The sequence below is a fragment of the Protopterus annectens genome, chromosome 12.part0 (assembly GCF_019279795.1).
Source record: "Protopterus annectens isolate FY-2018-M chromosome 12.part0, PAN1.0, whole genome shotgun sequence".
Lineage (NCBI taxonomy): Eukaryota > Metazoa > Chordata > Ceratodontiformes > Protopteridae > Protopterus > Protopterus annectens.
The window spans coordinates 801,751,561-801,769,338 of record NC_056746.1 but is presented as its reverse complement, the minus strand read 5'-3'; the positions used below and the strand labels follow the sequence as shown (position 1 = coordinate 801,769,338).

General features: G+C 39.7%; 1 protein-coding gene across 1 annotated transcript in view; it reads left to right on the top strand.

Annotated features, from left to right (window-relative positions):
* The window catches only part of PRIMPOL (primase and DNA directed polymerase), a 1,324,073-nt gene that overhangs the window by 614,563 nt on the left and 691,732 nt on the right, over window positions 1-17,778 (top strand). The window contains exon 6 of the mRNA XM_044089849.1: window positions 7,499-7,661. Within this exon, the coding sequence (XP_043945784.1) occupies window positions 7,499-7,661 (163 nt within the window). The remainder of the gene's footprint in view (window positions 1-7,498; window positions 7,662-17,778) is intronic.

Sequence of the window (17,778 nt, the reverse complement as noted above, 5' to 3'; positions counted from 1 at the left end):
TCTAATACCCACCCTATTATATGCCTTTCCTATCCTAACCAATGTCAGCTGCTCTCTCTCTCAGCCGAAGTAGCACAATGCTGCAATAAAGTTGTAAAATTTACAACCAACAGTATAGATCACATCACTGCCTCTCTATAAATCAACTAAACTGGCTCAAACTGAATAATTCTTTTTTGTTCTCAGAACTAATTGCAACCTTCAAACTACTGTACAACTCTGAAAAATTCCAATATCTTCCCTCCACCATTCAAACTTATACTCGGAGACCTCCGTGCTCCGCCAACAAATCATTACTTCCCATAAATAAACCTAACAATGCAAAATACTACTTTTATTCACACTGCATTGCTAGTATCATAAATACCATCCCACCCAAGAACAGTCTGCAACATGAACAACTTTAAATCAACTGAAGCAACACCTAATAGATAAATGGCTCTATATCTGTACCACCAGTGGTTAAGCTGATGTTCATCGTGTTACCCTGCTGCAGTCATCACACTTGGGTTATCCTGTCGTCAGGCGGTCCCGCAGTCAGACGGATTTCCAAAGTCTTGGTCCGATGTCGGTTGCTGTCGCCTCATCCCTGACGTCAGTGCGCCAGGGGTACATATATTGCAACCGATGCCATTTTCTCCAGTCTTTCTTGACGCGCGGTGCCCGAAGCAGAAGCAGTTCGCAAGTGCCGGTCGGCCGACTCCTGAGATTTTCGAATTCGAATTTCAGACCGAAGTCTTCTATAAAGCTAAGTACCCGTTGAAACTTTTCTTGCCTCAGACCGATGTCAGAAAAAGTTAACAATTGTATTTCTTGTGGGAAGCAAATACCTCATAAGGATTTTCATTCTTATTGCATACCTTGCCTAGGCCCTGATCACGACGTCACTTCTTGTCGTTTTTGTGCTAGATTTAATAAACGTACTATTAAAAGACTATTTGATTTCGCACGACACTTTTTTGGCAGAAAATTTAATTATAACATGCTGTCGGAGCTACCGACTACCGGCGTGCACAAAAAGCGCAGGGATAAGGATCGACAGACCAGGCCTAAGCCCGATTCCGAGGCCTCGGTTGATCCGGTCTCCGGTTCTCTAGTTATCAGTGAGGCTCCGACGCAGCCTCTGACTTCCGCAGTACAGGAACCCGAGACCGCTACAGATATTTTGACGGAATGTACTAGGCCGACGCAGCCTTTTACTTCAGGCCCTACCAACGATTTACCTTCCAAGGACGTCGGTGCTTCTGAAACGCCATCGGTTTCTGAAGGTGTTTTCAGACCGACGACTCTTACAGTCAAAACGTTTTCCAAGTCGAAGACTCCTTCCAAATCGAAAAAGGCTTCACTTTAGTCTCCTGTTCAAGGCCCTATGCCTAAGAAACAGATGCTCAAGATGGCTGAAGATTTGATTTCTCTTATCAGGGGTTCTCAGCCTCCTCCTGACAAAAGGCCTAGACAAGAGGAAGAATCTGCTTCCTCTGAACAACTGTCTATTTCTTCGGATTCCTCTGAGGACCAAGACTATTCCTTCTCTCCTTATGAAGATTCTGATGCTGAGGACTCTATTCCCTCAACTTCCCCTCCAGAAGATTACTCTTTTGGGGAAACTTTACACACTATGAGGGAACATTTTCACTGGGAAGGTCAGGATACTCTGATTCCAAGAAAAGGCTCAGAGAGTTTCTTTTACTCCCCCAACACAGACCTCTAGCCATCCCTTCTGTTTTGGACATTGTGGATGATGTCTATTTAGAATCCAGTTTCAACCCTGACTCTCTGCCTCCTGCCCCGGCCAAGCCTGACAGATACTACAGAGTACCTGATTCCCACAAATTTCTTTACAAAAGCCCAGTAGCTGACCCAGAGACTATCTCCCAGGGTCCCAAGGGGGCTAAGGCTTCCATGGCTAAAAATCCAGTACCTTCTGAAAGGGATTCAAGAGCACTAGACAGATGGGGGAAAAAGGTTTACACCTCAGCCACTTTAGCTATGAGAGCTCTAAACTGTCAATTTCATATGCTTAATTATCAGCAATTTCTGATCTCTCAGTTAAAACAAAAGATAACCACCCTCCCTCAACAATCTGAATTGAAAGAAGTACAGGATTTGTTGCACGCCACCGAGCAGATGGGCAAACATACCTTACAATGTGGGTTTGATTCTGTAGAGGCCTCCTGCAGAGCAGCTGTCACTGGATCAGTTATACGCAGGCATGCCTGGTTAAAGGAACAAAGTCTGCCTGATCATGTTAAAGCAAAACTACTAGATGCTCCCTTACAGCAGGATGTTCTTTTTGGTGTTAAAGCAGAAGAAGTTTTAAAGAAAATGGAAGATAAGGCAAAATCAATGCAGACAGTCAAAGATTTCCTGCAAGTACAACCCCCTCGCTTCAGCAGAAACTGGCCAACAAAAAATTGGTCCTTTCCAGCCACTGACAGGCCTCAGAGGGGTAAATACAGGTGCCCAAGGGGCAGAGGACAACCACAAGCTCAGTATAAACCTCGCCAATGGGGCACTCCAACCCAGAAGGGAGGAGAAGACAGGTCTCAACCCACCAGAAGGCATACTCAATGACTTGTACCTCAGCTGGCCAAACAAAGCTCTTTTGTCAGCCCCCCTGGGGGGAAAACTAGCACTTTTTGCAGACAACTGGCACATGGTCACAAAGGACAAATGGGTCCTAGACATAATTTTACGAGGATACAGATTCCACTTTCACACCTTGCCAATAAAAAGAGGAATGCCAAACCTGCCACAAAATCAAAGGGCAGAGGCTCAAAACAAATTACAGCTCTCATGGCCATGAGAGCCATTCAAAGTACCAACTCAAGAGCAAGGCCAAGGATTTTACTCAAGACTCTTCCTAGTACCCAGAAAAGAAAATGCTTGGAGACCAATTCTGGACCTTTCAATTCTAAACACTTACTTACAAGTTCCCAAATTCAAGATGCTAACACTACAGCAGCTACTTCCCATGTTGGGCAAGGAAGCATGGCTGGTAACGTTGGACCTCAAGGAGGCATACCTGCATGTCCCTATCAGACAAAGTTGCAGAAGATACCTCCGTTTCATTGCAGGTTCAACCCATTATCAATTCTCTGCACTGCCCTTTGGCTTATCTACTGCGCCCAGAGTATTCACAAAATGCCTGGCTCCAGTAATTGCATACTGCAGACAAAGAGGAATTCAAATATATCCATACCTGGATGATTGCCTCATCCAAGCAGAAAGAAAAGACATTCTCTTACAACATCTGGCTTTTGTGAAGCATATACTAAATTGTCTGGGGTACACAGTAAACGAAAAGAAGTCAAAACTAGTAACCTCACAAAAAATGACATTCCTGGGTGCCAGCTTGGACACAACGGCCCAGAAGGCTTATCTTACACCAGACAAGCAATTACAACTGACTCAATATTTCAAGACAATGGCAACAAAGACCCAATTAACTGCAAGAAAAATTCTGCAGGCTTTGGGCTTCATGGCATCTTGCATTCTGATAATACCATTTGCAAAACTGCATATGAGGAAATTACAGTGGTACCTAAAAAGCGTATGGTCTCAACACAGCCACAGCTTGGACACAGTGATATCTCTCATTCCCTGCCTTCAACAGGAATTTCTATGGTGGGCACAGGCATGTCACCTCAACAAGGGTCAGCCTTTCACCTTGCCCCCACCCAGGCAAAGTATCACAACAGATGCTTCAGACTATGCCTGGGGGGCACACATGGCAGGGCAATGCATTCAAGGCCTATGGACTGCAGAACAAAGAAAACTGCACATAAAATCAAAAAGAGATGCTAGCTGTACAGAAAGCTCTGACAGCCTTCAAGGATCTACTACAGCTTGGACAACTTGCAATAAAGATGGACAACACCACAGTAATGTGGTACATAAACAAATAAGGGGGCACACATTCGTACCCTCTTTGCAGGCAAGCAGTAATCTTATGGAACACAGCTCTGGCCTACCAAGTTCAGTTACAAGCACAATTCCTGCTAGGACAGAAAAACACATTGGCAGACGACCTAAGCAGAAACATCAAAGATCCCCACGAGTGGAAGCTAGACCCACAAATATTTACAATGATAACTCAAAGATGGGGCCTACCAAATATAGACCTGTTTGCCAGTCCTCAAAACTACCAGCTGACAAAATTTTGTACAAGGACATTCCACCATCAAGCTTGGAAAGTGGACGCTCTCTCCTTCAGTTGGAAAAACCTGACAGCATATGCTTTTCCTCCATTACCTCTTCTCACAAAGGTTCTTTTGAAGGTCAAAAAGGAAAAACCTCGAATGATTCTCATAGCCCCAGACTGGCCACGCCAGCAGTGGTACCCGCTATTGAAGAATATGCTCACAGCCCACCATGGATATTGCCTCAAATGCCTCATTTGCTCACGCAGCAAGACAAGCAGATTCTACACAGCCAGATCAAAACCTTAAACCTGGCTGCATGGCAAAGCATCCAACCAGCCCCTCTTTCACAAGCAGTACTGGATGTTATTCTAGAAGCCAGGAGGCCATGCACCAGGAAGGCTTACTCGGACAAATGGAAAAGGTTTTCTGCTTGGAACCAAGCTAAAGGCCAAGACACAACCCAGCCTCATATGCCTCACATTCTGCAGTATTTAGCTGAGATGTTGCATAAAGGACTTTCCTTCTCCTCAATTAAAATCCATGCTTCAGCTATTTCAGCTCACTACGACACAAATCTAACTTTATTTTCAAATCCTGTCCTAAGGCAGTTCCTCAGAGGGGCAAAAAACATTAGACCACCTAGAAGAGCTTCTACACCTACATGGGACCTCAATTTTGTACTGGAAAAACTAACGCTACCTCCCTTTGAACCAGCTTTTTCTGCAGACCTTCAGTTCCTATCTTGGAAGACTGCCCTGCTCCTGGCAATAACTTCTGCTAGGAGAGTTTCAGAATTACAGGCACTTATGGCAGTGGAACCTTTCCTCATTTTTCATCAAGACAGAGTTTCTCTACGAACTAATCCTTCCTTCATGCCTAAGGTGGTTTCCAGTGTAGCTTTAAATCAAACCATCCACCTACCCACTTTCTTCCCCAATCCACAGAACAAAGGTGAGAGACTCCTGCATTCCTTGGACATTCACAGGCAGCTTTGTTACTACTTGGATAAAACTAAGGCTTTCAGAAAAACTGACCAGCTCTTTGTTTCCTATGCTACAGCTTCTCAAGGGAGGGCCATATCCAAACAAACCATTTCTAAATGGATAGGCCATTGCATATGATTCTGCTATACCCATCATGGGAAACCAGTTCCTCCTACCATTAGATCCCACTCTACCAGGGCAACAGCTACCTCTACAGCCTTTCTCAGGGGGGTTCCTACCAAGGAAATTTTAGAAGCTGCAACTTGGAGTTCTGTACACACCTTCACCAAACGCTATCACTTACCTCTTTATTCTAAGTCCAGGGCAGGCTTCGCCACTGCAGTTCTGCAGGGCCTCATTGCCTCCCCTAACCCTCTATGATGCCTCCACCCTACTTTAGCTTTGGGACTCAACCCAAGTGTGATGACTGCAGCAGGGTAACACGATGAACATAGTACAGTTTTGTACCTACCATAAATGTAGATGTTCGAGTGTTCACCCTGCTGCAGTCCAGGTTACCCTCCCTCCAACCCCTCTGATCTACTGGCTAAATCTTTGCTATGCCTTACTGATGTATTTGCTTATAGCTGAAGGGATTTTGTGTTTGTACAGTGTTCTCACCTTTTGGTACTAATTTGGATCTCCTTTTTGGGGACACCTGACATCTGGGGCAAGAAAAACTGAAGAAAATGGCGTCGGTTGCAATATATGTACCCCTGGCGCACTGACGTCAGGAATGAGGTGACAGCAACCAACGTCGGACCAAGACTTTGGAAATCCGGCCAACTGCGGGACCGCCTGACGACAGGATAACCCAAGTGTGATGACTGCAGCAGGGTGAACACTCGAACATCTACATTTATGGTAGGTACAAAACTGTACTTTACTAATATAGCTATATGAATGCATGCCATAACTCTCTGCTGCTCAAAACCTAAAGTACTGTTAACACAACTCTACCTTCCTGTATCTTCTCATCTCATTTTGTCTTCCTTGTATCCCTTCCCTTCCATCCTTTCTTTTGGCTGCTTTAACTCTTTATCTTATCTTCCTTTGTCCTACATTTTGAACAAGTCTTTATAGTAACAAGTACTGTGACTTTTAGCCTGAAAGTCCATGCATGCTGATGGCATTACACTGCATATACCTCCTTGTATTTAAAAAAAATATTAATATACAGCCAATGTAATTATTTTTTATCAAAACGGTTTGTAAGTGATGGAACAGATGACAAGGATGTCTGAATAATGGAACTGTTGCTCATGAATGAAACTGACTGTGAATGATGAAACAATGCAAATGATGTCCATGATGCCTATAACTTTCTTTTATGTTATGCATTTTCATTTCCACATTAGTGCACAACTCCACCCTTGAACCATGCCTTGTTTAGGATGAGCTTCTCATTAGTACCATCTTCAGGATAAGTCTTCAAGATTTGGGCATTGCATAAATGTATTTAGTCGGGATTTACTCAAAAATCTGAAATAATCCTGGTATTTATAAAAGTTTTTACTAGTGTAACTATAAACTGGATCCAGGAGAAGATTGCTGTGCGGTTAAAGCAGTATTACTAAATACAAAAATATGAAAAGGTAAACAGGGTAAACTTTCACTCTGTCACTTGTTTCATTAGACAGTTTTTTAAATAAATTCACAGTCAATAGTATTCAGTGATCAATGCTTGTAAGCCGTTCTACCTGTAAGGAGAATTTTTCATTTACATTTATAAACAAATGGAAGCTTACATTGTCAGAGATTTAGCAATGCCGTTTATTTCTTTTCTTTTTAAACTTGTTTTTATTTTTATAATTTTTCTGTTGTCTGTGTTTGCCAACTGTCTAAGTACTGTTGCTATCTTGGCCATTCATTCCCCATCACATGGCAGTCATCCAGGCAGCCTTGAGAGGTTTCCCTGGCCCTTCCCCCACTGGCTGACATAGGCACTCACAGACGTGCATGCCTTTCTGCATGAGTGTTCAAATTCTTGCAGATGCCCCATGAAGGTTAACGCGGATGCAGCAATAGACCACATTGTCTCCCTTCCCCCAAGAATGGGTGAGTCACCATTGACTGCTCACTAGCATCCTCTCACACCACCTCCTCCAGCACCTATGAGTTAGTTGACCTCTAGTTGTCTGGGTTACAGTCTAGCTTTTTCCTTTGGTGCCATATATTTATTTTTGCTATTTTTATCACCAGACTTCATTTACTTGTACTGCAGCTACATCATTGTTCTAGTCTGAGTGAACTGGAAGGCCTAATTGTAGATGCACTAATTTAGGAGAAAATTACTGTGCGTATGTAGTACTCTATTTTTGTCCTGTTTTTGTGCCATACATTAACAGAGTACTTTGTTTTTGGTTGTAGCTGTGTATACAAAGAACAGAAACTTTCGACTCTATAAATCATCCAAAGCAGGAAAGATTGTAACTTTAAAAATTGCAGATGATAACAAGTTTGCTCCTAAACAAGAGAAGAATATCTCTGTTGAAGAACAATTATTCCAATGCTCTTTAGTTAGCAATGTCAGGTAAGATAATTTCATGTAAAATCAGTCACAGTATCACCTGAGAAGTCATCAGTTAAATGGGATGTTTATTTGTTAAAATGTTATAGCATCTTTAAGTCTTAATACTGCGAAGTAAAGCTGAGAAATTCTAGAACCGGTTATTAAAGATGCTACTGTTTGCAAATCAGAAATATTGAGTATTGCGAAGCTTTTAGGCTTTGATTTGATTTCATAGCAAACCAGCTTTAACAAATGTTTCTCTCTATTCATTAGGGACCATCAGCATTCATTTGTCATTTCATAGAAATGATTTTTTTAAGTATTGTGAATGCAAGTACACCATCCATTATCATTTTTGGAGAAGGTGAGAGGGTTATTTTATTATCGATGTACAGAGTCATAAATACCATGCCTGCAATGCTGGTAGCTCAGGTGGATTGATCATGTTTACAAAGAAAAGGCCATACCAATTTAAAATCTTTGCCCACAGTTCAGTATCCCAGGAAGAAATATTGACATGTATGCACAATTGTATCATTACAGACAAGCATTATGTCAGTGTTTATTATGTAGTATATTCCCTAAACATCACAACCATATTTTCCACAAAGGGTAACACAAAACCTTATCTAGCAGCTCATAAGAGATCCATCTTCCTTCACAACAGCCATAGAATGTGATCTCTAGTGTTAAATTTTGAAAACAACCTGTAAAACTTTAGTAGCATATAGAATGCTGCAGTACAATCCGAAATCAGGGTGAAAAAAATGAACTATTTAACCACTTTTTATACGCCCCCTACCGTAAGAGCCGATATTAACAAAGCTTAGGGGCGCTTAACAAAAGCTTGTTCAACACTCCTAAGTGCTGTTAAGATCTGGTCTCACTCTAGGGGCTTTCAGAGGACATTGCCAGCAGGTAAAGAACAGCATCAGAAGTGTGACAGAACAGAATTTCTGATGGCATTCAACCCTTCATTCTTCAGAGAAACGCATCTTTTTTGTGTTATTTGGCACTGCCTAGAAAATTGGTAAAACACATCACATTTCTACGTTTTTTCCTCTTAACTATTGTAGTATATGGAACAAATAAAGCTTCATGCACTTCAAAGAATTATGATCACACCTCACAAATCATAACCCCTTCCTGTATGTTCTCAATATGGAAGCAAAAATTCACATCAAACTTTGCTCTTGAGGTGAATTTCTTGGTATCCATATTTCAAATATATGCTAAGTTGGCCATGAACAGAGACTGTCATTGTCCACTGTTTGTGTAACTTGTTTCCATCATGTTTCAGAATCCATACAAGTATGTCCCTATATTTATTTCTTCTATCCTGTATCCCTTTACTAGGCAGATCCTTGGCCTTTAACAAGTAACCTGCAGATGTTCTTCATGTTTCACTGTTGCAGTCATCACATTTGGGTTACCCCTGCCAGGGTAGCCCTTGGACGGCCTGAATAGCAGAGACATAGTATTTCTGCGTCATTGCTGTTGTTTGAGGACTGACGTCAGGTCATCAGTGGTATAAAGGAAGGCATCTGACGCCATTGCATCAGTCTTTCTTTCAGTGGAGCCCGAAGCAGAAGCAGTTCGCACGAGTGCCAGTTGGCCGCTACCTGAGTTTCATTTCTGAATTGAAGTTGAAGTCTTTGAAAGTTAAGTACCCCGTTGGGGATCCTTTTTTCTTGCACTAACCGATGTCAGAATAAGTAAATAATTGTCTTGCCTGTAGAAAGAAAATACCACACCAGGACTTCCACTCTTACTGCGCCACTTGTCTAGGCACAGACCACGACATCCCTTGTTGTCACTTCTGGGCTTTGTTTAACACCAGAACTATTCATCATCTGGCCCTTATTGTAGCCAGATATTTTTGTTTACAGTCCTCAAATTCCGATATGGCTTCGGTAAGCCATCTGACAGCAGATCTTCTGAAAAAACAAAGATAAAGACAGAGACAGACCACACAGGACCAAACCTTCGGGCGATGCTTCCGTTAAGTTGTTCGTCAGTTCTCCGGAACTCAGGTGCTTTTGCAGCCCCTAATGCCTGCTTCAGTTAATTTGCAGGCTGCTACTGAGACCCTTTCGGAGTCCAATATGCCGCAGAACTCTTCTTCATCTAAGGATCCTGCAGTCGCCTCTACCTTGGATGGGTCCGGAGCCGCTGAGCAGGCACCGGCTTCCAAGGAAGTCCTTTGCAGCACCAAATCCTGACATAAACTGATGCCTTCTTTAGAAAACAGCAGAGTTCCTTAGGCCCAGGGGTCGAACCACACCCAAGAAACCGACTACCCATTCTCAGGCGCCTGCTCCCTTGCCTCAGTCTCAAATGCTTAAAATGGCAGAAGACCTTATCATGTTGATTAGGAGAAGCCAAGCCACTCCCTCAAAAAGGAAAAGAAATCTGTCTCCAGTAGTTTTGTCTGAACAAGAGTCAGATGAATCCGATGCATCTGACTATGAAGACATGCAGCCCCTCTCCACATATGAGGATTCTGATGCAGAGGAATCCATTCCTTTAGCCTCTCCCCCAGAGGATTTTTCCTTTGGGGAAACCCTGCATACTTTAAGGGAGCATTTCCAATGGGAGAGTCAAGACTACCCACAGTATAAAAAGAAGCTCGGAGAGTTCCTGGACCTTCCACAACACAGGCCCTTAGCCACCCTCCCCCAATCCTAGATGTGGTGGACGATGTCTTCCTTGAATCCAGCTTGACTCCAGACGCCCTCCCTCCTGTTCCCAGAAAACCAGACAGGTACGACAGAGTCCCTGACTCACACAAATATCTTTTTAAAAATCCAACAGCTAACCCTGAGGTCATTACTCAAACACCTAAAGGGATTAAAGCAACCTCAGCTAAGAATCCCACCCCCTCAGACAGGGATTCCAGAGCACTGGACAGATTGGGTAAAAAAGTATACACATTAGCTACTCTTGCTATCAGGGCACTAAATTGTCAGTTCCATATGCTTAAGTATCAGCAACATACCTTGGACCTCCTTAAGTAAATAATTTCCTCCTTTCTTGCATGGGCAGAATCTAACAATTTACAGGACAAGTAACTAAACACACTTTGCACTTTGGTTTTGATGCCCTAAAAGCTTCTTGCAAGGCAGCAGTCACCAGATCTGTCATTAGATGACGTACATGACTTAAGGAACAACCCCTGTCAAACCATGTCAAATAAAAATTGTTGGATGCACCCTTGCACAAAGATAACGTATTTGGCACTAAAGCAGAAGAGGTCTTAAAAAAGATGGAAGAAAAAGCAAAATCTATGCAGACTGTTAAAGATTTATTACAGGTCCAGCCCCCTAGGTTCAGCAGGCATTTTCCCTCCAAGCACTGGTCATTTCCTGCTCCGAGTAGACAGGGCCAGCCCCTGTGGAAACAGACCCCCCCCCAAGACAGCAGCCCCAGAGGTTGCAGAGATCTAAGCAGTGGACTACCTCCACTTCAAAACCAGGGAGTTCTAAACCACCCCTCTATGGTAAGAACTCACAATGAAGAACCAACGAAGCAGATGAAAACCAGAACAAAACCAGGAAAAGCTCACCAGACCCGGACCAAACCAAAACGGAAGATAGCAGTTTTCAATGGATGTAGTAAAATAAAGTTAACCTTCTGTAAGATACAAGCTGGTGAACCAAACAGAGCAAATAAAAAGTCAGCTGCATAAATGTTGAATTTCTTCCAAAGATGGTAAAAAGCAGTCCAAATAATTCCACCACAAAGCTTTTATTCACAAAACACCAGCGCTTGCCTGGACAATTCCAGGCTTTTTCAAGGTTAAATTTCAAATGAGGCCACACTGCTTTTATACACTAGTTAATCGGCCAATTGAACAATTAAGTTCATCATTAAAATGATTCAATCTACTTTTAAAGTGCAAATGTGCAGTGTTGTTACTGAAATTCCTCTTATTTTAAAACAAGTGTGTTGCAGGTAAATACTAAACAAGACAAAATACCTAACAAACATACAGTTCAAGTATTGTTAGAACCTGAATCTTTTTATAAAACCATTCAAGTTAGCAATTTCTACTAAACACTCTTAGGTCACAAGTTTGTCTAAACTTAAAAACTACTCATTTAAAAACATCAATAAAAATAAAAATAAAATAACTTATAACTATAAAAAATTCTTAAGATATAAAATATCATATTATTTTAGAAGGAACAGAAAAATACCCATTGTAATTGCTGTTGGAATTAATTTGTTGTCCACTATACTACAAAACAATTCGTGTTAATTCATTGTGTTATTCCTAGTATTCATAATTAATTTTTATTTAAATTAATTATATATTGTTTGTCTTTTTAAAAACTACTAAGTTCAAATAGCCCAACTATTCCTAAAAATTGTAAATTTATACACTTGTATATGTGAGTTGAAGGAGTTTAAAGCTTGTTCCTTCTCATTTTCAGTATGCTATTAATGCTAATGCTTTCATTCATGCCAGGACTCCTTGAAGCATCTAATTTAATTTGCCAGGTTAACTCTCTAGTTTCCAAATAGGTTTCCCAGTCACCTCCCTGGGGTCATTGGTGACTCTTTCTAAGATGAAAAATTTTATACACATCTTGTCACAGATTAGAGAGTGTTTATAGAAAGCATTAGTATTTTTCTTTCTTTCAATTTCATATGTGTGTTCAGATATACGTTTTTTAAGGGTTCTAGTGGTTTTACCCACATAGAAACCATTACAAAAGTGCAAATGCCAAGGTAAACTATACCTGTAGTATTACAATTGTAGTGGCCCAACGCTCTTAAAGTGCAATTCCTAGCAGGAATGAATATTTTATCAGCATTTAACAGGAACTTACATTGTCTACATGCCCCACATTTGAAAGTTCCATTCTTCCTGTGTGGGGATGTGGTGTTAAAGATGTTCCTTATGCTGGTATTCTGTTCTAACATTCCTTTAATATTTATGTCCCGCTTTCTAATGAAAGTTAGTGACCTTGGTAAATAGTTCTTAATGTCTTCTTGTGATATGAGCATGGACCAAAAAGTTTGTAGTGTATTTTCAATAAAAGCAGTATCTTTAGTATATGTGTATCTAAAACTGTTTTGTGTGTCTTTATTTTCTTTGCTCCTGTTGTTGATAGCCAGAAGACCTTTACTTAACAAAGGTGGGAACTCAGAGTCTCTTTTTCTTACTATCTCTTCAGTTATCATATTAATTAACTGAAGTGGGTACCCCCTTTCTACTAGCATGTTGGCTAGATTTGCAGCCTCCTTCAAAAAGGCTTCTAAGGTACTACAGATTCTCGATGCTCTAATCAACTGGCTCCTTATAATTCCCTTCTTAGTATAAAAGGGATGTGAACTTTCAAAGTGCAGGAATGTGTTAGAATATAGGGGCTTCCTAAAAATAGTTGATTCAAAATGTTCCCCTTTGTTGTCCTTGGTAAGAAGGATGTCCAAATAATGCAATGAATTAGTGTCAAGTTCGTAAGTAAAGAACAAGAAGTTAGTTGTTGTGTTGATGTATTCAAAGAACTCCAAAAAACATTCTTTTGAACCCTGCCACAATAAACAAATGTCGTCAAGGTATCGTTTGTAAAAAAGAATGTTATGCTTCCACCTTGAAGAATGTATGTAATCTTGTTCCCATTTGTGCAGGACAATGTTCGCATAAGATGAAGCACAAGGGAGCCCGTGGCTACCCCTTTTTTCTGCCTAAAATACTTTCCATTAAAGAAAATGTAATTGTTGTTGAGAATAATTTCCATAAATTCTATCAATAAATTAATCTGGTTGTTACTTAATTCACTTAAGTTTATCAAAATATCAGAAAACCAGTCAATTCCAGTATCGTGAGGTATACTTGGGAATAATTCTATTACGTCTATGGTAATCATCAAGACGTCTTTATGACAGATGTTAGATGGAATACTGGCCAAAAATTCCCAAGAATCTTTACACACGTAAGGAAGTGTGGAAATAACTGGTTTAATTTTGTGTTCTACATATTTACCTAAAGGTTCAGTGATGCTGTTTGCTCCAGCTACAATTGGCCTAAACTTCAAAGGAAATATTCCTTTGTGAACCTTTGGTATCCCAAATAATATTGGGGTTTTTGGATGTGGAACATGTAAATAGTTAAATAGTTCTTCATTTATCACCCCTTGAAGTAAGTGGTCATTTAAAGTGTGTTTGATGTTAGCTTGGGCAACATTAAGTTCATTAATAGATGATTGTTCATAAGTGTTAGAATCCTGCAGAATGTCAAACATTGCTGTGTCATAGTCGGAGGTCTTCATTAAGACCATCCCACCCCCTTTGTCCGGTTTCATAACCCTGATTTTTTGCTCCCTTATCACTTCCATAGCTTCTACTAAATAGGTGTTAAAATTAAGTGGAGAATCCTGTCTATTTGATAAGTTACCTCTCAGGGTATTTTCAATAAGTTCTTCAAATATTTTTAAACTCGGGTGCAAAGGTGGGTTGAAAAGACTAGACCTAGTGATGTTACTACTGACAGTATGTTGCCCCTTAAAAAGGAGAGAAAGATTGAGATTCCTAATGAACAATTTCAGTTCTATTATTAATTTAGGAACATACGCAGGTCTTGATGGAACATAGTTTAACCCTTTGGTAAATAATTCAAAATGAACCGGGGTGATTTCCAAGTTGGTATAATTATAAATGTTAAAGTTGTCAGATGAAACAACAGTAAAGTTAGCATCCGAATTAGAACTCAAACAGGTTTCAGTGCTACTGTTTAATAGTGTGTTCTCCCCCATGCTTGTTGATATGGGGCATTCAAATTCCTCCCCCCTGGTCTGCCCTGGGGAAAGTAAAAACCCTGTGGAGAGTTACTATTTTCTTTTTGTGCTAGTCTTTCACTCCTTCTTAACGATTCAGGGTTCTGTACATTTCTAGCGTTCTGACCTGCATTTCTTTTTTCATTTTCAACTTCATTAATCCTGGTAACTTGGTTAGATTTCAACCCTAAGGGATAAGCTCTCCCTTCTCTGTATTCTAAAAGGTCTCTGTCTAACTTTTTTATTTTTCTGTCAATAACTTTCTGACAGTGCTGGTCTACTTCTAAGAACACTTCATCATATTTCTTCTTGTGTCTAAAAAAATTCTTATGCTTGACAATATTGTCATTTAAAACAGTCAATTCATCTAAAAATACATTGCATTTATTCTGGTAGTCCTTCACCATCAAATCCAACATTTCCAGGCCGGTTTGATTAAAAAGTTCAAGTAGCTGTGTGTGTAAAACTGAACCAGCAATAGCACTGTTGGGAAATTTATAACTTCTAAGGCCTTTCGGCACTCTTTTTGCATTAATGCATTCTTTTAGATAACTAATTTCAAGCTGACAGTTCTTATATGAATACAGCTTGTTACTAAAAGAGTCAAAATCAACATCCAACTGCTGTGTACTCTGGTGAAAAGTACCTTTTTTGAACTCCGGTTGGAGTTCTGTCCATTTTTTAAAATTGAATGAATTCTCCATATTTCCGCCGTTTGGCGCCCTGTTGTTAAAGTTCTCCTCATGTCTTAATGCTGTCCCAGCTCCTAGTATACCGCTTGTACTAGCGGTGCCATTCGGCTCCTGCGCCGTACGTAGTCTTTGTTGAAGCAATGTTGCTTGCTGTTGATGCGGTATTGCTAGTAGTTGATTTCCCGGAGGAAAAGAAAAGTCTGTAACTTCGGGCTCCGACTGCCCCGTAAGAACCCTGTTGATATGGGTCAACAGTGCTAGTACTTGATTAAACTCAGATCGAGTTACTGGAGCGTCATCGTTGGTATCCCTTAGAATAAGGGGAGTGTTCAAAAGATCCGTGGCTGGTGGTTCTTCCGACATCACAGCAAAGAACCAACGAAGCAGATGAAAACCAGAACAAAACCAGGAAAAGCTCACCAGACCCGGACCAAACCAAAACGGAAGATAGCAGTTTTCAATGGATGTAGTAAAATAAAGTTAACCTTCTGTAAGATACAAGCTGGTGAACCAAACAGAGCAAATAAAAAGTCAGCTGCATAAATGTTGAATTTCTTCCAAAGATGGTAAAAGCAGTCCAAATAGTTCCACCACAAAGCTTTTATTCACAAAACACCAAAAGCTTTCGCCTGGTCAATTCCAGGCTTTTTCAAGGTTAAATTTCAAATGAGGCCACACTGCTTTTATACACTAGTTAATCGGCCAATTGAACAATTAAGTTCATCATTAAAATGATTCAATCTACTTTTTAAAGTGCAAATGTGCAGTGTTGTTACTGAAATTCCTCTTATTTTAAAACAAGTGTGTTGCAGGTAAATACTAAACAAGACAAAATACCTAACAAACATACAGTTCAAGTATTGTTAGAACCTGAATCTTTTATAAAACCATTCAAGTTAGCAATTTCTACTAAACACTCTTAGGTCACAAGTTTGTCTAAACTTAAAACTACTCATTTAAAAACATCAATAAAAATAAAAATAAAATAACTTATAACTATAAAAATTCTTAAGATATAAAATATCATATTATTTTAGAAGGAACAGAAAAATACCCATTGTAATTGCTGTTGGAATTAATTTGTTGTCCACTATACTACAAAACAATTCGTGTTAATTCATTGTGTTATTCCTAGTATTCATAATTAATTTTTATTTAAATTAATTATATATTGTTTGTCTTTTTTAAAAACTACTAAGTTCAAATAGCCCAACTATTCCTAAAAATTGTAAATTTATACACTTGTATATGTGAGTTGAAGGAGTTTAAAGCTTGTTCCTTCTCATTTTCAGTATGCTATTAATGCTAATGCTTTCATTCATGCCAGGACTCCTTGAAGCATCTAATTTAATTTGCCAGGTTAACTCTCTAGTTTCCAAATAGGTTTCCCAGTCACCTCCCTGGGGTCATTGGTGACTCTTTCTAAGATGAAAATTTTATACACATCTTGTCACAGATTAGAGAGTGTTTATAGAAAGCATTAGTATTTTTCTTTCTTTCAATTTCATATGTGTGTTCAGATATGCTTTTTAAGGGTTCTAGTGGTTTTACCCACATAGAAACCATTACAAAAGTGCAAATGCCAAGGTAAACTATACCTGTAGTATTACAATTGTAGTGGCCCAACGCTCTTAAAGTGCAATTCCTAGCAGGAATGAATATTTTATCAGCATTTAACAGGAACTTACATTGTCTACATGCCCCACATTTGAAAGTTCCATTCTTCCTGTGTGGGGATGTGGTGTTAAAGATGTTCCTTATGCTGGTATTCTGTTCTAACATTCCTTTAATATTTATGTCCCGCTTTCTAATGAAAGTTAGTGACCTTGGTAAATAGTTCTTAATGTCTTCTTGTGATATGAGCATGGACCAAAAAGTTTGTAGTGTATTTTCAATAAAAGCAGTATCTTTAGTATATGTGTATCTAAAACTGTTTTGTGTGTCTTTATTTTCTTTGCTCCTGTTGTTGATAGCCAGAAGACCTTTACTTAACAAAGGTGGGAACTCAGAGTCTCTTTTCTTACTATCTCTTCAGTTATCATATTAATTAACTGAAGTGGGTACCCCCTTTCTACTAGCATGTTGGCTAGATTTGCAGCCTCCTTCAAAAAGGCTTCTAAGGTACTACAGATTCTCGATGCTCTAATCAACTGGCTCCTTATAATTCCCTTCTTAGTATAAAAGGGATGTGAACTTTCAAAGTGCAGGAATGTGTTAGAATATAGGGGCTTCCTAAAAATAGTTGATTCAAAATGTTCCCCTTTGTTGTCCTTGGTAAGAAGGATGTCCAAATAATGCAATGAATTAGTGTCAAGTTCGTAAGTAAAGAACAAGAAGTTAGTTGTTGTGTTGATGTATTCAAAGAACTCCAAAAAACATTCTTTTGAACCCTGCCACAATAAACAAATGTCGTCAAGGTATCGTTTGTAAAAAAGAATGTTATGCTTCCACCTTGAAGAATGTATGTAATCTTGTTCCCATTTGTGCAGGACAATGTTCGCATAAGATGAAGCACAAGGGGAGCCCGTGGCTACCCCTTTTTTCTGCCTAAAATACTTTCCATTAAAGAAAATGTAATTGTTGTTGAGAATAATTTCCATAAATTCTATCAATAAATTAATCTGGTTGTTACTTAATTCACTTAAGTTTATCAAAATATCAGAA